This window comes from Athene noctua, chromosome 1 (assembly GCF_965140245.1).
Source record: "Athene noctua chromosome 1, bAthNoc1.hap1.1, whole genome shotgun sequence".
Lineage (NCBI taxonomy): Eukaryota > Metazoa > Chordata > Aves > Strigiformes > Strigidae > Athene > Athene noctua.
The window spans coordinates 93,108,843-93,131,876 of NC_134037.1; the positions used below are offsets into that span (position 1 = coordinate 93,108,843).

Below are 23,034 nucleotides of genomic sequence, written 5' to 3' on the forward strand. Positions count from 1 at the left end.
TGGACACAACCTTGGTTTAAAAGTAAGTTTATTTCCTTATGCTTTTAAAGGGGATAAATTTTCTAGGCATAATCTGTCTTGGAGAGGGTACTGCATTATTCTCAGATTAATATCAGGCACTGACAATGAAATTAAACCTGTGGGCAAATGCCACAGAGATGGCTGTCCTGAAAAAGCATCTGCTGGCATTCTTCTCAGCCCAGAAGCTTTAAACTTTTAAGTATTTGCTGAGGGATAGCTGATGCCAAGTTTCTTTAGCTGTTTAGGGGGAAAGGGAAATAGGAGATAGCAGAGGAGAAGCCATAAAACAACGTGTGAGATACTGTGAGTACTTATGCTGGTGAGAGATGGAGCATCTTAACAGAAGAAGCCATCAAAATAAGCCACTAAAAAAATACTGTGGGGTGAGTAGTGCTGAATCCAGTACAAGAAGGCCTCTTTTCTTTCCAGATCAAGGAGACTTCTGTGTCCAATCTAGGGTGGGAGGAAAAAAAAAAAAAGCAAAGTATTAGTTGGGGAGTTAGTCTACTATTTAAAAAGGGATTAAGCTAGTTTGAAAGAATACATGTAGAAAGTTCGTGTTTTCATTTCAGGTTGTTGTCTTCATTTCAGTTAAAGGAAATCAACCTTTTTTTTTCTTCTGTGTGTAAAGCTGCTAGAAACTGGAGCCATTTTCTTATGGCATTTTTAAAAAAGCAAATAACCTCGGACACTGAACATTGTGATTTCTTTCAAAGTAGTGATTACTTACAGTCAAGTTCTTACTCAAACATTGGTCAAAGTAGTTAAAACACCAATTTCAGTGCAAACAGACTTAGCTTTGAAAAGTTGCAGACTGAAGCCTTCTCCGTGAATGTTTCAGTTAATTTCATTTCAAGCACTGCTTGTTTTTATAGTTCTAGAGTTGCATTGCCTTGTTGGTAGTTCCTCTCTGTGAAGCATCCTGATATCTTTGCAGCTCCTGTGTTCTTGGTGCCCTGTAACCATGCATTTACAATACAAAGTAGCCGTCAGTGCTATACAACATTTTAAAGTTGGCTTTAACAAGTCTTAAACCAGCTGTTAGTTCGTAAAGAGCAGTCTGATACATAGCTCTCTAGTTGGTTTAAATATACACACCATTTGTGGTCAATCCTATCAAACAATACTTTCACTGGAAGAATGACTGAAAGGGTGAGCTTGCAGAGTGAACAAAAATGTAAGTCTTCAAGGCTACAAGATTTTAATTAAACCAAGACGTATTTAAATGAGGGGTAAAAAGAGAGTAAAATTTTTGCCCTTTTAAACACTGAACTTCTGTGGAGTTCTCACAGAACATTTTCAGCCTTCTGAGAATGTGAGTAATGTAAAATCTTCATTAATTAGTGCTCTTCATCTTGGCATCTTTGACAATGTAAGAAATGGTCTTTTTGACTTTCCATGAATCACAAATCATAATTTATAATAGTGATCATTGTAATAATTTTCCTCAAGTACTTAATGTCATAATTTGCCTTTGAAAATTAGATAAATGAGGAGGAGGGTTTCTTTCTTGATGTTGAAATGCATCCTTGCTTAATAGCTTTTTTGTTTTGTGTCTGGATGCTTTAGCTCTTGACTATTTGGAGATTTTCATCATTTAAAAGAAATATATAATCTGTGAGCCTTTTTAGAAGGATAGCTCATTATTTCTTTAAGTCATTTTAATTTCCAAGCAACAGTTGTCTTAAATGTCAAAATGCCATTCTGAATAATGGTTGAATGTAGTAAGTCCAAATGTACTGGTTTTCTGTCTTGTTATCTAGTGATAAAATTGGCAATCAATAAAGAAAGCACTATTTGGTCATGATCTCCCCCATGAAGTTTAGACTAATCTCAACTGTTTTCATTGTTTCCACATTATATCCATATTTATCAACCAGAAATTATTCTCTCCCATTAAGCAAAACTTTACTGCATTGTTTTATGAAAACTGTTTTATTGCTTCATAGTTTCTGGCATTGCTTTGCTGGAAGATTAACTATTTTGACCACTGGATTTTAGAAGTCTGTGTATGTTTCATTTGTCCCAGTGGTCTTGGTTACAGGAGCTCTGAGGTTGACAAAGAGCTGTTGAAACAAGTTTGTTGTTTGGATTGTAAATACAATTTTTGGGGTTTTTTTGGTTTTTTTAAAGAAAGCTTACCAAAAGAGTGTAACTCGAGCTGATTACATATCCACAAGGTACTAAAATACTTATAGCACATTAGAAAAGCTTGAAATATCTGATCTAATTCACAGGAAAGAAAATTTGGAAGCCCTGATTATTCTGTATATTTAATTCTCTCTATTTGTCACCTGCTTCCTAATGTACATACAGTTTCTGAATTTCGGACACTGATTATATATGCTTTCTTCAGGGGGAATGCAGCTTTTATAAGTAATTCTGTATTTATGTGTTACTGAGTACACTATTGCAGAACAAGGCTGTGACAGATACTGTCATAATACATCTCAAATTAACTTGGACTGTAGTTCTTTCTTTTACAGCATTTTTCAGGCTTTATTGTTAGAAAATGTAATTTGGCAGAGGACAGTTTAAAAAATACTAAAACCACTTAAAGTTTTAAAGCTTCAAGAATTATGTATGCTTTCTGTTAGACAAGTATTTTAATATCTCTGCCCCCAAAAGTGAAGATTTTAAAGCATTTAGAATTAGGTCTTAAGGTGCATGAAAGTTTGAATTAATTTAACAATGAATCTCTGGAAGTTTTACAGAAGTCTGTAAATATTACAGGGTCCACAAGAGCTTCTAGTTGCATAAGTTTAAGAAAATGCCCCAGTTTTGTTTCATGAATACAAAGCAGAAGAAACTATTTGCATGACCAGGTTCTGTGGTAAGGAATCAAAGAAGCTTTTTGATGACAAATTTTCATGTTTATTCTTAATTTGTAAAATTAGTTTATGAATAAAACAGAGTTACACATGTAGTTGCTTTACTTTTACAAAGCTTTCCTCTACTTTGTTCTTGAGTAAATAACATAGGTGAGTCCTGTTCAGTTTGGGCCATACACGTGCTAAATTCTTAGAAACCATAGTAATAATGAGATGAGATGAGAGAGCAGGATTGTTTTCCCTGCAGATGCATTTTTGTATCTTATGCCCTTTGTCTTCAAACACCTTTTTTCCAGGCAGCTGAACAATTCCAGCTGTGTCTTTGTGCCATCAGACATTTCAATGCCTGATCCATAAGCCAAGACCCACCCAGGCAGTCTCTACTGGTGTTCATAGTTTGGCACTTGAAAAGGTTGATAAGTAAAGGCAGATGCCCAGAGTTGGCCATTTGTAAAACCTATATTTTACGTTTTTTAGGATGATCCAGGAAACTATAGACCTGTCAGTCTGACCTCAGTGCCAGGGAAGGCCATGGAGCAGGTCATCTCAGCTGCCATTAAAAGTCATATAATGGACAACCAGGGAATCAGGCCCAGTCAGCATGGGTTTATGAAAGGCAGGTCCTGCCTGACAAACCTGATCTCCCTCTATGACAGGGTGACCTGCTGATTGGATGAGGGAAAGGCTGTGGATGTTGTCTACCTTGACTTTAGTAAGGCCTTTGACACCGTTTCCCACAGCATTCTCCTGGCAAAACTGGCTGCTCGAGGCTTGGATGGGCACACGCTTCACTGGGTAAAAAACTGGCTGGATGGCCGGGCCCAAAGAGTTGGGGTGAATGGAGTTAAATCTGGTTGGCGGCCGGTCACGAGTGGTGTCCCCCAGGGCTCAGTTTGGGTCCACTTCTGTTTAACATCTTTATGGATGATCTAGACGAGGGGATCGAGTGCACCCTCAGTCAGTTTGCAGATGACACCAGGTTCGGTGAGAGTGTTGATCAGCTCGAGGGTAGGGAGGCTCTGCAGAGAGACCTGGACAGGCTGGAGCCATGGGCTGAGGCCAACTGGAGGAGTTTCAATAAGGTCAAATGCCGGGGGCTGCCCTTGGGCCACAACAACCCCCAGCAGCGCTACAGGCTTGGGCAGGAGTGGCTGGAGAGCTGCCAGTCAGAGAGGGACCCGGGGGTGTTGATTGACAGCCGGCTGAACAGGAGCCAGCAGTGTGCCCAGGTGGCCAAGAAGGCCAATGGCATCCTGGCTTGTGTCAGCAATAGCGTGGCCAGCAGGGACAGGGAAGGGATCTTGCCCCTGTACTCGGCACTGGTGAGGCCACACCTCGATTCCTGTGTTCAGTTTTGGGCCCCTCACTACAAAAAGGACATTGAGTGACTCGAGCGTGTCCAGAGAAGGGCAACGGAGCTGGTGCAGGGTCTGGAGCACAGGTCGTACAGGGAGCGGCTGAGGGAACTGGGGGTGTTTAGTCTGGAGAAGAGGAGGCTGAGGGGAGACCTCATCGCCCTCTACAGCTGCCTGAAATGAGGTTGCAGAGAGCTGGGGATGAGCCTCCTTAACCAAGTAGTAAGCGATAGGACAAGAGGGAATGGTCTGAAGTTGCATCAGGGAAGGTTTAGACTGGATATTAGGAAGCATTTCTTTACAGAACAGGTTGTTGGGTGTTGGAATGGGTGCCCAGGGAGGTGGTGGAGTCCCCATCCCTGGAGGTGTTTAAGAGTCGGGTCAACATAGCGCTGAGGGATATGGTGTAGTTGGGAACTGTCAGTGTTAGGTTAATGGTTGGACTGGATGATCTTCAAGGTCTTTTCCAACCTAGATGATTCTTTGATTATCTATTTAATTTTTAATCCAAGATTAATATTCTAATTCATTGTTTCATTTTTTGCAAAGCCTTCCTTCTCCCTTTCTTGAGGATGTACTTCAGTTTTGACATATTCCTAGTCTACTTTTCTCAAACAGGGGGCTGGGATGGTAGGTGTTCAGCAAATACAGTAGGTTTTACTCGTATGTACTTCGTAATTTTCATAAGATCAGCAAGCAGAGCTAAAAGGGAAAAACTTGTATTAGTTTTTGATTTCTGAAGGGAAAGCTTTCTGTTTATGGTATAAATTGGTATGTATTTAGCTTCTAAACCTAAACTTGGGTCAAGAGTGGACTAAGCCAGAGGGTGAAAAGCTGTGCAGGTGGTGACCAAAAGAAGCAGAAGATGGGATTAAATGAGTGGAGGGTTAATTTTTTTTTTTCCTGTAAAGGACAGCGGATGATGTTGGTGCTGTGGAGTAGCACTGGAAGTGGGACAAAGCAGGGGAAAATATAGAGATGGATACTAAAATGGTGGTATTTTCATCATCTTTGAGGACATTAAAATTATTTTGCATCAAATATTATTTGGCAAAGTTTATGAACAAGCTGTAACCAGCAGTTACAGATGCAGATGCTGAAGCTTGGTGTTTTTATGATATGAAGGAGGAAAACATTACAGAGGCTGCATAGTTTGCTAAACATTTGTTGACTTCTGCTAAATAAACCTACCCACAGAGCACACAGCTGACAGGAGAATTACTGGAAGAAGCACAGAGCTAAGGAAGCAGCTAGAATACAAGAGCAATAGACTTGTGACATCAACTTGCTGACTATAAAACATACAGGGGTTATGGACAGAAATAGAAGGACAAGGAAAATGAAAATAGGTAGGTAGGCAGAGTGTGGGGAGGTCAGGCTGATGTGTGTGATTTTCAGAAGAAGTTGTCAGACTTGGGAGAAATTGAAGAAAAAAGACCAGAAACTCATAAGAACGTCTTGGAAATGTGCATCTGGGGTTAATGTGTTAGGAAGGACTGAAGGGTACTTTTTCATTCATCTTATTCTGCCTTCTCAGAGTTAAGGTACCAGTTGGGTAGTACATGCTGGACCATAGCAGTAGTGCGGAAGTGGAATGTATGACGCTGTCAGTTTTCTTTGGCATAACTCAGGCTAAACCCATGTTAAATATGGTAAAAACCTGTAAGAACTGGGATGTCTTAGAGTTGTTAGAGAAGGGCAAAAGAAGGTCAAGATAATGTCACAGTCAACATGTTGGTTGGCCTTAGGTGATAGAGAAAAATTGTAGTTTATGGCTGTTGGGAGCATTCATGTAGAAAGGACTCTTGGGTGGACATCACCACTGGAGTCTCAGAGGTATTAAATAGGGTTGGATTCAGAGGGTACAAGGAAATGTAAGATGCTAACAAGGGTTGAGATGGTGGTACTGATAAGTGCATAGCAAATAATCAGTTACAAAAGTAGTAAAAACTAATGTTTTAAATAGGGTGTGGTCAGTGGAAACAGCCGGATGCCTGGTTAGCAGTGGGAGAAGTCAGAAAACCAAAATTAACTGTGATTATTGACGCAGTCTGTGAAAATAAACTTTTGCGCAGATGAAAGAAATATGGTGGAACAGTTGTGGCTGGAACACTAAAACTGGAAATGCTCTTGTTGGAAAAGATAGATAAAGGGGAAAGTGGTGCAATCATATTGTGTATTACTGATACGAAAACCTGGGAAGACATGACATGAAATAGTACGGAGAACATGCTGACTACGAGTCAAGACTATTTTGAGGGAGATCTTCTATTGGGGCCAGCAATGCTGGGTTTGAATATGGACAAGCCTATCTTCAGTGTTATTAAGGGAAGAGATGGAATTAAATAGTTGCTGCACAAACAAAAGTGTGATGCATTTTTCATGAAGTTTTTGGTAAGTAATGAGTATTTTGCTCTTCTGAAAAAGACAGGGGCTTGGGGCTTTATTTGTTTGGTTTTGGGGGGATTTTTACCTAAAGAAGGATCGGGAGATCCTTCAGATTAAATGGAAGGAAAAAATGTTTACACATGGTTACAGTTTTACATAGTAAGGGACTTTTTTTTGAGAAAGCCAACTGTTCCATCTGGAATGAAGACGTAGGAATAGAAAGAAGGATGTGAACATCTGCCATTTATTTTTCTTAGATGCAAAAACCTACCTGAAGGTTGTATTTTAACAAAAGGGACAAAATTTTGAGGGAAGGACTTCAGACCAGCTGGATGAATAACAAGTTTAAAAGCGGTACTGTAAGTAGGTTGAGAAGTCAAATAGCATTACATCGTAAAGAAAATGACAGCTCTGACTAGAAACTATGAGTGTAATAGTATTTCCAGAGATTAAGTACAGCGATAGGGTCTGGCTAAAAAGAAAGCTCTAGCTCTGTTGGCCATAGAAGAAAATGACAGTAAAAATTCTGGAGAGGATGAAGAAATTGAAATTTAGTCAGGCTCAAAATCAAAGCCAATATTTTATCATCAGGACCATAGTGATGCTACACATATGTTGAACATGGAAGCAAAGCAAGGATGTGCAATGGGAGTAAATGTATGAAATAACATCCAAGGTGAAAAAATCCTTTATAAACTTCATGTAGTCAAGTCATGGATAATTACAAGCTGAGTTTGATTAATAAAGTGCTTAGACTGAGGTTGCTTAGTAAAGTGATAGAAGTTCAAATGTGATTATTTCAAATTAACATGGTATACTTATCCCAAACACAGGCTACCTATTGTATTTCTTTAATCTCATACCAGAGATTTGAGATGGGGAGAATGAGTTGTGGTTTCTAGAGCTCTTTTCTTTCTTTCACATGACAATAGTGTAGTCTTTGCTCATTATATAAAATTCCATCCAAACTATCTATGTTGTTGTTGTTTCCAGACTGGATTAATGTATCTCTCTGTACTGTGTTTTTTGACTTAAGAACTCGTTATCTGTGTCAGTTTAAGCCTTGGGGAAAGGGTGTGTTACTTGGTTGTGGGTGATCTGTTAAGCTTAATGTTTTTAAATGTTGCATATGGAAGAACTTGTATATCATTTAGAGTTGTGAATTTTAGCTGGTTTCTGCTCTAGTTTTATTTCACAACTTTCAAGGCAGGAATTTGAGGCTCAAGTTAAACTTAGACACCAAATCTTATGTCTTTTGACTGTGTTGCAAATATTCTGGATTTACATAGATTTTTTTTTTTTCACACAGTGTTTATGTTGAAGATTATTAATAAAAAAGAATGCTCACTTGGCAGTGCTCTCTTGCTCATTTTATTAATTTATGGTTCCGTGATTAGGTATTAGCTGTGCAATAAGGTTAGGATTCTCATTTTCTCACCACTATACAACCCATATATTATTTCTTCAGAAACAGAATTCAGCAATTTTTGAGTAACGTTTTCTGTATTTCACTAGTAGACAGAACTATCAGAGCTTATTTTTTCAACATATAAGAAAGTGCATAAACCATGTATTTTAATAACTTTTAAGTTCATTAGCATTTACTCTTTTTTAAGGAATGTGTAATATTCATATGTTCTACCTACATTTTTAGTTTTTGTTGGAACTCTGAACACAGTACAGTATTTGTTTTGGGAAGGAGGAGAATTCTGCATGCTAATAGTAATATTCTCCTACAACATGTCATTTACATTAGGCTTTTCTGCTTAGGAAGTGTAGAAATGATGTGGCCACAAATTTTCCAATAAAATATGTTGCTTTTAAAAAACTGTTTTTCTTTTGGAACAATAGAAATTTAAAAAAAAAAAAAAAAGCTGAAACAAGAAGAAAATATTTTGATTGACTTAATACATTTTCTGTCTTCCTTCTCCTTCTGTACTCCTCAAAAAATTATTTTACAGGACATATTTAGGATTTTATGGCTTTGCTCAGGCTTAGAGTGAATATTATTTTTAAATTTTCCAACTGTAGTTTACTACTTTGTCTGGTCTTGTAAAATGATTACCCAAGGAATTGGACAATTTTTCAATTTAATTTTTGTTGTAACAGAATATAGAAAAATGTGCTTCTACATAGCAGTAGAACATTTCAGAAGAACTAAAACTGCAAAATATGTTTTGTTATGTAGTTCATGGTCAAGTAAACTCTAATTAAATAAAACTTGCTTTAAAGGTTTTATTTGTGTCTGACCCCTTTTGGATTGCTTGGAACTATGTAAAGGAATACGATTTTATTAGTCTGTCCCTTTTCTTACTACAAATACACCTCAGCCATTTTCTTGGGGTAGGTTTCTGTATAATCTCAAGGAATAGGTCTCTGGAGATAATTTTATGAGAGAGAATGTGAATAAGACTGAATGTTTTAAATACTAGTATTCAAAATTAGGAGGTTAAGCATGGATTAAAAGCCTAAATTATTGTGACTATTTTTCTTATTAAAAGAATGAAGCCACCTAATAAATTCCATTAACATTGATAGCAGTTACAATATGCTTAGCAGTTTAAATCACGTAACTGATTATTTTAATTTTACATAACTATTATTTGCATGGTTGATATAGGTTGGGTAGCCACAGTTGGATTTAGAAAGGAAGAAAGAAGTAATCCTATCCAATCTTTCTTTTTGTTTGGGAATCTTTGCATTCATTTTCCATGCTGAGAAAATTTTGAGAACCTGTCTAGCTCCTTCTATAAATCTTTGACTGAGTTATATGTGAGACTCGGATAGATGAATCATGTGAAGGCAGGTAATTTAATATTCCTTTATGTAAACCGCTGGCCTTAAATTTGCAAGTTTAGTGATGACTGGCAGTTGAAGAGAGTTTCTTCCTTATCTTAAAATTTCTAAACAATTTTTTTACTATAGCTATCTTTTAATATAGTATTTTTCTTATTGTTGAATTTTTTTTAGAATAACTTCATAGTGGATTTTCAGAGAAAAAGTTAGTGCTGAAGCTGCTGCATTTTCACTATGCAAAATTTACCATTCTGTTTCAGAGTGTTTCAGAAGAAAACATTTCAACAATCCAAAGCTCCACCAAAAGAAAAAAAGAAAAGCCTGAAATGAATTGTATTCCAAGTCACAATAATTTATTCCATATTAGAACTGTTTTTCCAAAAGCATGGTCCACTATAATGTGTTCATCTTTCTCTCTTTTTAATAAGAAATTTCATTCCTAAAGCACATCAATACTGTCTTAGACAGGGAAAAACTAGCTAAAGGGTTGAAATGCATTAGACAAGATCACTAGTATTTGACAGAGTTTTACACTGCAAGTATTTGTTTGGGATTGTAAATTTGGTTCTTATTCCTGTTACATACATGGACTTTGAAATTTGAATCTCTTCATAGCTTTTAAATTTATTATTAGATGTAATAAAGTGTTTTTACATAAAAGTTTATTACATTTTCTTACCTGGGATAATAAAAAGACCTCTAGCATGTTATGGTGTAAGATTACTGGCATTTAGTGTTGTCTTTAATTTCTCATTATGTCAAGGATGCCTAAAATCTGGAAAGCTTTAAATTACTTTTTTTAGGTTGATTAAGTCTAAGTAAATAGTAAATCAGAATGTATCTTGCATTTACAGGCACTTGCAGACCAGTTTGAAGATGCAAATACACCAGTGTCTGAACGCATGAAGATTTTCTACTGTTGTCAGGTGCCTCCACATTGGGCCATACAGGTATGAAGCCAATCCTATTTCAAGCTTTACACTAAAAGCCTGATGTTTTTATTGGTTTTGATACTGCATGACTCCAAAGTCAAGAGAGCATGATATGATCTTCAGTTGAAACACTGTAGAAATAAAGACATAGCCTAACAAGACGCCAGGTTTTTCTGGAAAGAAATCAAGTTCTTCAGTGTTCTGCTTTCAGATGTTTTGTTCTGTTATGCACAGAATTGCTTGTAGTGCAATTTTTCTTTACTTTCCTTTTTCCTCCAATAAAAAATGGACCAAAACTTAAAAACTGCCAAAACATCTCCTGGAAAAATAATCTTGCCACTGTCTTACTATTTATTACTGATTTACTTATGCAATTACTTGTATCTTTCTCATCTTTTGATGATCACTCACGTTGGGTTGTTTGCAGGAGATGGATCATGGTCAAAGCAGCCAAATTAAGAGTCAAAAGTACAGTGAAGAATTCCTTGGGTTGAGAAAGTTTTTATTTTCCAGACATGCCCCTTTTTACTAGTGCTGACAGGATTTTATTTTTTTTTTTCAAAACTGCACTGTTTATCTTGACAATAAACTCTTTCTTGACAGAAATCTACACATTAGTCTTATCTGATGATGCTGTATTTAACAAACTTAAGAAAACTGCATTACATTACCTCTAAAGGCGGTCTTGTTGCTTACTTTTAATGGTGTTTTATTCCTTCTTGATTTCTAACCTCAATGCATGTTGCTTTAATCAATTGTATCTTCTCTTAACATTCTGAAATTATTCCACACAACCTTTCAACAGGCACTTGCAATAAAGCTAGCAAATGTGGTTTTCATTACCAGTTGTCAGAGTGGCACTTTTCAATCCAAGCCAATTTTCCAAGCCAAAGATAGAAATACTAAAATAGGAATTTATAATGGAAGATGGCTGCAGTCTTCTAGTCATAGTAATGAAGAGGCATTGCCTGTATAAATTTTGCCAAATTTGACTCTGAGTAAATTTAATAAAACATAAATAAGATTTAGTTCCAGACACTGGCAAATGTAGTTTTTTCCTAAATTATTATTATCAAGCTAACAAATAATTACTTTGTTAGAGATTTTCGGAGTTTGTTACATATTTATGCCAGAGAACTGTAGCCAGTTCTTAATTTTTTGACTACCAGTCTATTCCCCTATGGTAACTCCTTGGATTTGTAACAGATATGGAACGCAAGCCTATAAAGTGAGGTCCATGACATCTGCAGAGAACTTCAGAGAATCAATTCAGGATCACCAAAAACACTGCAGAGGTTCACTGTATGGGATCTCATCGCATAATTAAGTGTCCTTAAACAGAATGCTCCCATTTGGTTTTGCAAACCAAATTGTATATCTGTCACACATCATAAATAAGTTATCCTTTTTTCAAAGATGAAAACCTCTACGTGATTCTAATCTCCTAAAAAAACAAACACGAGACCAAAGACAACTTTTCAAAGTCATGAGAACATACCTTGTGTTTTGAGGTTTTTTTAACTGAAAAGATGACTTGTTTATTTTCATAAGTACATCAAATTAATACCCGAATTTGAAATAACAAAGACGCTGACTTATCTGTGATGAAAACTCCACTAGGGAGTTGAATCTGAACTCAAATCCAGTATTGATTTGACGAAAAAATAACATTCTTTGACAGTGGCTCTTTGGGACAGTGCTTTCTCACAAGCACCTAACAAAATTGTATCAGAGCCTTTCTCTCCCATCTGTGTTTTTTCACAGGTACAGATTACTCTGGCAAAGCATTGCTAGAAGAACAATGCAAATGCCCCCCTTCAGCTTCAGTTTCCCACTCCCAGCATTCCCAAAATCCTGCTGCAGCTGCTCTGCAGCCACACAGACCACCCTTCATTTAAGGGGTGGAAGTTCACCTCCGTCAATTCGTCCTTGCCATGTCTGTTTTCATTTTGCATTATATTACAAACTAGTTCAATGTAATTAAGCTACTGACATGAACAAAAGTCAAATCAAAACAATTACTCTTCTATTGATGGGTTGGGGTTTTTTGGATGTATATGTGTTGTTTGAGGCTCCAGCCTGAGGTTTCAGAAGAATAATTCCATATTCTCTGTCTGCTTCTTGTTGATGTCAGAAATGTCTCTAACATCTTTTAAAAATGTATATAGTATTTACTTATCTATTTTCAGTTACCTGGAATTTCTTATCTTTCCAGCGTCAACTTGCAAGCCTGCTCTTTGAGCTGGGGTGCACCAGCTCTGCCTTACAGATATTTGAGGAGCTGGAAATGTGGGAAGATGCAGTAATCTGCTATGAAAGAGCAGGACAACATGGAAAGGTAAGAAAAGTGTTTTTTACAGTTGAGAGCCTGTCTTTAAATAGGTTCTGAAGTATGAAGGACTGTCTGGCTTAAGCTGTAAATTCATTAATGACAACCATTTCCACAGGGATATCATGAGAAAAGTCTATTTAGGAAAAATGGACACATGATATATAAGTCTGTCATAACCTGTGAATGCTAAAAACAGAAAATAAGATTCGGACTAATGACCACATGAAATAGAAGTTTGTAAATAAGAAATAACTTATGAAGCAAGCAGATTACAATAGTGATCCTTGAAAATATTCAAGGAAAACTAAGTTAAAAACTATGGATGCACAACAAGGTATAATGTGGGCATTTCAGGAAGGGTGTACCAGTCATTCATGATGGGGTCTTGGAGCTTTGTCTGCAGGGATATTAATTTTCTTTCTCACTTGATTTCAAACTATTAACTGTAGTTTTTAAAAACACTTTAAATAGAACAACATCGGTGCTTGATGTATTTAATTAACTAATGTTAACATATTCAAATTCCATAAACATTTGAGACAAGAAGTGGCATTAAGATTAAATGGCTTTATTTTGTGAAGTCTATGTTGATGTTTTCTTGAACTTCTCCATCATTTCTTTAACACTGCTGCAGCTATATGTGGTCAACTTTAGACAAAGACAATATAAAGCCATCACCTAACTCTATGTATTGGTGACAGAATTGTTTTTAAATGATGGTAGCAGGCTGTAGCAGCCTTCCTATTGTTGATATATTTTGTAGTTACAATTAGAGCAATGGTAGGAAGATTTTTTAAAATGATACCTAGAAGAAATGCCTACTTGTGTGTAACTTGACTGTAACAGGAACCTACACTATCAAACATTGTTTTCAGAATTTATATAGCTTTCAGAAGTATGCACTTTCAGACAAAAACATGGTTTTTTTCTTTTCTTCCCAGTTCTTTCCTTCTGTTTGGTATATGGTAGCATTAAATATGTGAATGTTTGTGTGCCTTTATGTCACCGTAAGTACAAAGACTATGCTTAAACTAATTTAAGCTTACAGAATAGAGAGCTATAACTTCAATTAATAGAAAAAAATGCAGAATTTCTCATACTTACATATTTTTTTCTGATTGTCATGCACTAATGCCTAGATTTTGGTCATTATAAACTGACAGATATGTTTTGCTAGCAAATCCTGTGTCACATTATGCATGCCTTGGGGATAGTATGCTAATATCCCAATCTTTTCAGTACAGTGGAGAAATAGAGGTCAGTATTTTCCATTTCCTGGAAATGCATTCTGTCCTAGTTATAATCACAAACTGCCCTTAGGGAGCTATGAAAATGGCACTCAGAGAATAGGACAGGATATCTGACACAGGAAACTGCTTAGAAATGCTTTGAGAATGAGGGTTTGTGCTGTGCTTTGAAAACCAGAAAATGCTATGTAGGTACTAAGTAACGGTAATGCTGGAAAAAAAAGCTAACTTCAGACCAAAAAAAGCCAGAAAACTAGAAACATTTGGCTCTACACTGAGGGGACTGACTATTTGAGCTACTTACCAGAAAGCTCTCAGAGGAAACTGAAAACTGGTTTTGAACCGTTTGTATTTATCAAAAATGTTTTTATGTTTTAAAACATGGTAGTTATTCTTTTAGAACTGCATGGGAATCTACTAGAGCAGTATGTTGTTCAGTGGATGTTCACGTCATTAAAGAACTTAGCATATATATGCCCAAAACAACAAATTCTATTAAGTAAACTTCTGCCCGCTTTTCACTTACAAATGCTTTTATATAGAAAACCTGAATTTAAATACTGAAAAATCTAATAAAACAGCCAGATATCAGCAATATCAATGCATTTGAGTTCTTACACATCGAAGTAGTATGTTCCTTCCTCCTACTTTTGAATTATGCACTGACAAAGAAATGGAGCACGTGAAGCTCCATATTATGCACTTGGGAAATACATAATTCACTCAATTATAATAAGGCTGTGTAGCAGGAAAAATTTGGAAGAGTAACATGCCACTAATGTTTAGCAAAATTCTTTTACTACATACATATCTTTTACTAGATATGGCTCTATACTCACTCTGTTCATAATGTGAACAAAATCAGTAGAAACTGATGTCATGACATGAGTCAACAGAAGAGTATCAGAGTGCCAAGTGATGAGCAAAACAGGGCACAGACCAAAAAAAAGTAGTATTATAAAATTTGAATGCTCAGTATATTGATATTTACTGTGGCTTTCTCATTCCAGTCTTTTATTTGTATTCTTTTAATAGACTTGTTGCAAAAGGAGACACTAATCTCCATGTGTGTAGTGAGAACTGGTGTTGAAAAGTGTCCGTCTCCCTTCTTTTAACTCTGAGGGGGACTTGGAGATCTCGAGAGCATTATTTACATTGGACAGCTTTATTTGGTTAAGGTATAAGAAGTCTCTTCAACTTCACCAGAAATGGATAATACACTGAAAATAGTACTATTTTCCTGCTAAATCAAAAAAAGAAAGGATGAACCGGAGATGTGAATTTTCAGTTCTTCTAATTGAAGTGAGGTCTTTCTCCCTTGCAGGAGCTCTAGAGCATGGTAGCTGCTGACCTTTGATAAGTTCATGAGATCTACCTTTTATCGTCAGCCTGGTATTCTGTTTTACAACACTGTTTTCAGCCCTATCTCTGTTCCATCATCTCCTCAAATTAAACAGCATGGTACACAGGCTGGTTTTAGACCAACATACCCAGCGGTCCACATTATACAGTTATTTTTCTTGTCATGACATGACACAGATATTTCAAAACATTTGAGCGAGGAAACACAATTATGGTAAGATCTCAGAAACTCACCTTTAAATTCATGAAATGCTTCCCAGATGCAAAGTCAAACAGTACTATACGGATCAGTGCATGAGCTTCTTCAAGAACTTGTTTGATTTCCACTAATATCATAACAGATGTAGAAAGCAGCTAAGCACTCCTGTATGTAGCTACAAAATTGCAAAAGGGGAGTAAACGACTTGCCCAAGGTCATGCATGAAGTTATAGGGAAGATGAAAACTGAAGAGCTTTCCTTTTCTCTCACTACCTCTTTCCATACTCATCTGTTTTGCTTTTTCATGCTACTTATCTGGTAGCCTAGCAAATAACGTGCAAGCAGAAAAGATTAAAGCATTTCAGAGAATACTTTGACCTAGCAGAGGAATGAATTGTCAAATAACAAAACTGGTAAATCTGTGAAGAATGAGGCTAATGAGTCTTTTAGGAAACAAATTAAATAAAAGCATGGGAAAACATGGATGGGACAGCAAGTGGAGTTTAGGGTTAGGAATCCAAATGCAGGATGAATCTTGAACTTGGATTCCAGGAGTCTCTCTAGTGAGTAATAAAAAGACACCTTTTATTTAAAACAGAACCCTCTTTACTGTTTGGGGATTTTTCTGAAGCATTGCCTATTTAATTCCCATACCAACCATAGGAGTCCAGAAACCAAGATAACAGCCTAAATCTTTCTCATGTTTAAATCAACTGACTTTTGAACTGAGTATTGAATTTCACCCATTCTGATGCAGACCACTGTGTGAAAAGCAGTGTTGTTATAATTACATCTGTTCAGTCAGCAAGGGTTATACAGCTTCATTTTTTTTCTTTTTAGGTGACTTTTAATTGCTAATTTTCTTGTCAAAGCTTATTTCATTTACATATAATTTATAGTTACAAAGCATGTGAATTTATCACTAATATCTGTTTATTAGGTAAGAATAAATCTCTAGTGGTTGTATTTCTTTTATGTACATTGTGTGAGCTTTGTGGAAAATGTTTCTTGATATTTTTGTTAAGACTTGTTTTTTGCAGAAACAGGATTCTTATCAAAGATTAAATGTGCATTTTTTAAAGTAGTTTACTACAGAGTTAGAGAGGTTTGGGTTTTTTTATTCACAAAAACCTAAGAAAAATGAGAAATCAAGTTGTAAAGCATTATCTGGTTTTGTAAAAGGCAGATGACAGATGTTTTGAGAATACAGTGGTTTTTTAGTTTGTAGTTATGATCCTTTGTATTAGCTTTTAAAGATTTAAGTAATAAAAGGGTTTGTAACATGCCAGAAAGGTGATCAGATAGCTGATCTGATGAAGAAGTCAGGCTTCTGCTTATTTAGTTCTCTGTTTTATCTGTGTGCTGAAATATTTATGTTGGCAATGAGTTCTTGTAAGCTTAGACCAGAACATGATGGTTTTATGCTCTTAAATGTGAAATACAATTAGTGAATGGTTGGCTTTCTATCCAGTTTATCATTAGTACTAGGCACTGCCACAGAATAGCAATCTGAGTTTGAGAGTGCCCTGCAGAAGGAAGAGGTAAAGCATCAGCATGCAATGCACTTTTCACCTTGTAGCTGCTGTTTTACACAGCAACATTTCAGTCTTTTTTCTTCATCTGAAGGGGGAAAACCCTTACCTTTTGGTGCCTAATGTGATTTCTGCAATAATAAAGTGCCCAGTTCCCTCTGCTCTAGAAAAAGTCCCCTTAAAGATCTATTATTAATATGTGTTCCTTTAATTTTGTCATAGCAACTAATGGAAGTAGGGAAGAGGAATTAAACTGCCCTTCAACCAAATGCTCTGTAAGTGTAGTCCTCTTGTTAGGTAAGATTTTCTAGGGCTTTAACTAGGCTAATTCTAAATTTTAAGTAATAGTTTCTTTGGATTTCTTCAGAGAACTGTTCCCAAGGCACTTAAAAACACTTGCCATTAAATTATTTTCTTAATATTCAGCCACTAATTTTCTTAATGGGTTTCCATTTTTGCTAGTTTAAAATCTCTTTAGAAGTCTAAACTATACATCCCTTCTTCACATCTGTTCACTTCAAATATCTGTAGACTTTACTGTTACTTTATTTAATAAAAATTGTAATAATAATAAAGTGTTAAAATGACGATGTATTAAATAGTTCAAAACAAAGTAAACAAAAATCATTTTTCTAAAGATGATTTTCAGAAAGGATCAATGAATTTTACTGATTGGAGGAAGAGGAGTAAGAGACTGATTCTCTAGAGGTGATCTGAAGGGCAAAGAAAACAGTTCTTACAGAAACAAGAAAAGCAGTAATAATGTAAATGCATAGATGAACTCAACTTTTCTTTTACATAAACTAGCTATGATAGAAGAATAACTAGTATTACAATGTCAAACTTTAGTTCTGTGGCAGACTGTGTTGGATCTTTCATGGTCTAATGGTTCAAATAGATCTTTTCTAATAGAAAAATTATACTAAGCTGAATTATTTTTTGTTACATTTTCGCAGCAGGGGATTGAGGTAAGAGTTTGGTCTGAGCAACAGATCATCTGTCCAGAGTATTTATCTTTTCAAAGGCCGCAGAAAGCAGACTATCTCTTGTTTAAAAGAGAAACAATAATTTTATTGTTAGAGCAAGATAATGACCCTGAGATAAAGAACTTTTGAAAGTTGGTTACAGCCCATAATAGATGTCTGGGAGACCCAGCTTGTGTCTTCTTTTCCATGATCTGAATATATTTTATCTCAAATATTTAGATAAATGTATAACTTCTGCATCTTACATACAAGAGTAGCATTTCCAAAACCAACAGTATGAAAGTGGATGTGTCTTCAGACATAGTAGAATGGAAACAACTATTTTCAGAAAAGAGCAGTTAGAGAAGAAGGAATGACAGTTGTTGCAAGAGTGCTTATTAGGATATGTAAAAAACACAGATGATAAACTCTTAGGATTGCACATACCTTGATGGTGCTGATACTGCATTGCTATGAAGTAGGTTTGATGTCCAGGGCAGATATTTGCTCTTTGGACAGAATACACACCTAATATATCAGATAAGGAACAAGCTGCTGCTTGGTTTAATGGATACATTTTCCTTGGTGTGTTAAACGAAAAGCCACTGTATTATGTTGATGTTGAATTTGGTTTTTTTTTTAAAAAAAAAAAAACAGTTTGGAACCAAATTCTCTCTAGACTTTATCTTTGATGCTTTGTTGGATCAATATACTATTTGCTTACTAGCCCTACTTCTTAGTCTTCAGCTGATGATTACAAGGTGCTAAATTGGTATTTGTTCAGGTAGGTGATTAACTGAAAATAAATTGTCCCATTATGTATTGATTTCTCTTTGTTCTTTAACAGGCAGAAGAAATACTCAGACGGGAATTAGAGAAAAAGGAAACACCAGGATTATATTGTTTGCTTGGTGATGTTCTTAAAGACCACCAGTATTACGACAAGGCCTGGGAGCTCTCCAGGCATCGTAGCGCCCGTGCCCAACGCTCCAAAGGCCTCCTCCATCTCCGCAACCGGGAATTCAAGGAATGTGTGGAGTGCTTTGAACGTTCAGTGCAGATCAATCCTATGCAGGTTGGGCAATGATACACGTGTGGCTTTGTTTTAGTTGGTATGTTCAGTTATGAATGATGACACTTTTTTAAAAGGCAATTCTGTGCACAGTTGTCAAAGTAACAGCTTATTACTGTTCTTAGCAAGTTTTTCACCACAGCTCGGAACCCAAGCTAAAAATGGTAGCATAATGAAGACATGCTTTTGTGTTCAGGTCTTTGCATGCAGCAAACTCTTTGCCTGTACAGCTCTTCTTTTTCAAAGAGGTCAAGCCACTGAAAATTAATAACTGTCCTCAAATAAATCATGAATGAGTGTCAAGTAAAACAGTTACAAGGAGAATGCTGTACAGATTTTAATGAAATTATTTTTTTGCCTTGCTGTTGGCTGTGAGTTACAAACTGATCTCTGTATTTCACAGAAATTGTTTTCAAATATTTTGGTCTGTCCTGCTCTGGAGTCACTGAGAAGCATTGTGTTACACTTGTGATGACAGTAGCTTTTATTACAGTAATACATCAAAACTGAAACCAAAACTGAAACTGACAGTTTCTGTAATCTTGTTTCAGTTTCTCAGCCACTATATTCTATCCATAAGGTCCACCCTGTGAAAGGTCTCGAGAATTTAAAACAGCTTTGTGGTTGTTCATGTATATAAGTTATGTTCTTTATAGCCATTTCCAGGTACATGTGAAAGTACAATATTCATCCTTTTTGCCCTCAAAAAAAACACTGCTGAAGCAGCTGTTCTGAGTTCCACATAACTAGCTGGACTTTTGCTTTAGAGAAAATTTAAAGGCCTCCAGCCTTTAAAGGCATTTATTTGGAAGCTTTCTTGTATTTCAGTGACATATTTTATTCTAGTGAATCAGAATCCTGTTCTTACTCAAGTGAACTCCAGATAACTTACAAACACCTTCAAAATGGAAAGCAAAATGAACTAAAATGCTTGACTCGTCTTTCAGTACTCTTACTGACTCAGGAAATGCCAACAAAATATATATTACTTAGAAAGGAACCTTACTGAAATCAAGAGGACTCCCAGATAATAAAGGGCTGCAGAAGATGGCCTACAGTGCTCAAAACAGAGAAGTATCCTGCTGAGATGCTTTTTTATTTTGTGTCCTATCCAAAGGAAGCTTAAAATGAAAGACATTCCAAGAAAAATAGGCCAGTCCATATAAGAAAGCGAACATTTCCTCCTCCTGTTGCTCAGGAAGCCCTATTTAAGATTGAGGTTGTTTCAAACAAATAGATTGAGCAAATGATAGTGTGGATTGACATACGGCAGTATGTCAATCATACACACAGCGGTCTTCTAAAGTCTATCTGTGTTCTGTCACTACAGAAATTGTTTCCTATTCCAGGATGTCTTGTGGATGAAAAGCAGAGAGTAAGGTGATTCTAGATGCAAGGACTTTAATACAAGGAAAATACTAATTAATTATTTTTTTCCAGAATTGTGACTAATTTATCAGGTAAACAAGGACGCCCTATTACAAAGGAATTTTTTTTTTTTTTTTGTGGCTATCAGAAACCTTTTTGGAGGAATACATTTTTAGACTGTAGCAAGTTATTCTCCCAAATATCTAATGGATAAAAGCATTCTCTGTCAACTCTCCTTTAATCTTGTGTACTCTTTGACCAACTGGTCAAATCTGATTGAGGTCTCTGAGGTAGGTCTTTGCACTATGAGCCAACCACCATATTAGACTTCGGAGGATCCGCTAAGGATCAATATATATTAGTTCAAATATATCAGAAACTCGTCTTCATTAGCACTGTTGCTTACAGAATTACTTGTTCTAGTACATGCCTAGTGGATGACAGATGCATTTCTCTTGCGCTTTCACTGTGGGCATCTTGCAAGGCCGGGCTGAGGCAATTCCAGAGATAAAAGAGCTCATGCAGTCAGTTCTCCAGAGGTGAAAGTCTGTGTAACAAAACTTACGGCTTGTTAAATTACAGATTTGTTCATTCTTGTGCTGAAAACTGTATGGTTCTCTATATTGCTTCAATTTTCCAGAAATAAGAGTGTTCATAGCACCTTTTTTTTCCCCCACACCGTTCTCCACTATGTCACAGTCTGCAAGAAAAGAATAATCCTCTTTTGTGATAGACTTTTTGGCTCATAACTTCTCAGGCAAATTTTCTTGTGTGTGAAGCAAGACAAGTGATCTCTCCAATTTGGGAAAACAGTCACACTTTAGAAGTCAGCTTGCCATCAACTACATCCGGAATTTAAAGTTTTGGACAGTGCAATGAGAGCCTTATTCTCAAGAATTCTTCTAATTCATCTTGTAATAGTAAAAGTAACTTAAACAAGAGTTAAGCTGGATTCTCTTGTTGGAAATGATGATAAATGTCTCTATACTTACTTAAAACTATGGTACGTTCTGTCAGTATGTTGAGTTCAAAAGAAACTGAATTATAAGGAGGATAAATAATGCCCAAAAATGACTAATTAAAAATGTAATCAGCTAGGATTTCACTCAACTACAGCTCTTAAAATGTTATGGTAATTACTAACTTCAAAGACTAATTTTGCTCTACAGGGTATAGATTGTTTCTAAACACTGCTGCACTCCTAAGACTATTGTACTAAAGAGTACTGGATTCTGAAAAAAAAAAAATCTGCATCTATTTGCTGTATGCAAATAGTAGAAATTGCTTTAAAAATACAAGAGATTTTCTTCAGATATATGATTTGGGTTTTTTCTTTTTAAGTATTCAGCTATACTGTAATTAGATTATTTTGGAACGATATTCCCACTAGTATGAGAGAATTGTTTAGACTTTCTTAAAAGCATTTTCATAGTCATTTAGACTTACTAAAGACTGCCTGGAAATTCCTGATGGCAAGTTTTAACAAAGAGTCCAAGCCTAAATTATCTTCCTTTGCTGGTCACTGTCTTCACTTTTGAAAAGGATAAAAATTTACAGCTCATTTTCATGTGTTTTTCCAATCAGTAGCAACATTTGAACCTCTAGCCAACGCACTTTTTTCACAAAAAGGAACTTTAACCTAGTTCCACAAGCCTTGACAAAAGTCATTTTTTGAACTTTGGGTGAGGTTTTCCTTATGCTGCCTTTCAGTCAGTCACTTTCCTCAGAGCAGTTGTTACATCAGCCAATGGGATCTGCAGATTTTGTGCCCTCTCTCCAATAAAAAAGGAATTTTTACCATTCTTTCCACAAAAAATTGCTTAAGTCTATTCCTAAATTGTATCCTAAATATATTGTTAGGGTCACTGTACTTCTTACATTGTGGAAGAAAATAATGCTCCCTTTCCAGATATCTAAGGGATGATAAAATACCATTTTATTGCTATAGTAGATCAAAGGCAATGAACCTTGGTTTTTTCATTTGGTTAGTTTTGGTTGTTTGGGTTTTTTACACAACTACCATGTTTTTTTATTTAACCTGTCAGACTTGTTCTTTTCAAGCTTTCTCATTTGTCTAGCACACCAGCTTTTAAAGTATGTCCTCTTATTCTTAATAATCTCAATAACTTTAAATAATAATCTTAATAATTTGTTTTGTTTCTAACCATTATAATTGTCTAGTCCTTGTAGAGCCTTTTTGAATTACAATATGCAGTTGCTCCAAGCCTTGAAGTGTCTTCCATTTAAATGTTTCAAGTCTTCTGTAGACCTTTAGCCTTTTAGCTGCCCCTTTTAGATTTTAACATAGCTTTTCCATTTTAAGTATCTCTTCAAATTTAATTTCCTCAGCCAACATAATGAGTTGCCTTTGTTCTTGAAGGGTTAGTGAATCTAGATACATTACAAAGTATCTTTTGTATGGTAACATTTTGAACCAGCTCATTCATTCTGGTCAGGATCAAAGTAAGTACTGTCTTCTGACTAGCTTCTTCATACCTAAAATATTTAGTCTTGGAAATTCATCCATTATCGTATTTACTAAACTATGCAGAATAATTGAAATCTTCCTCTATTTTCTGAGATTTCCACTTTCACAGCCTTCTGATATACCTTAGCATGTTACTTTCTCCACTT

The 23,034-nt window shown here is 36.0% G+C and overlaps 1 protein-coding gene across 1 annotated transcript in view; it reads left to right on the plus strand.

Moving 5' to 3' along the window:
* TTC27 (tetratricopeptide repeat domain 27) overlaps positions 1 to 23,034 on the plus strand; it is a 140,916-nt gene that overhangs the window by 94,149 nt on the left and 23,733 nt on the right. The window contains exons 11-13 of the mRNA XM_074925747.1: positions 10,246 to 10,341; positions 12,539 to 12,661; positions 18,808 to 19,035. Coding sequence (XP_074781848.1) covers positions 10,246 to 10,341; positions 12,539 to 12,661; positions 18,808 to 19,035 — 447 coding nt within the window. The remainder of the gene's footprint in view (positions 1 to 10,245; positions 10,342 to 12,538; positions 12,662 to 18,807; positions 19,036 to 23,034) is intronic.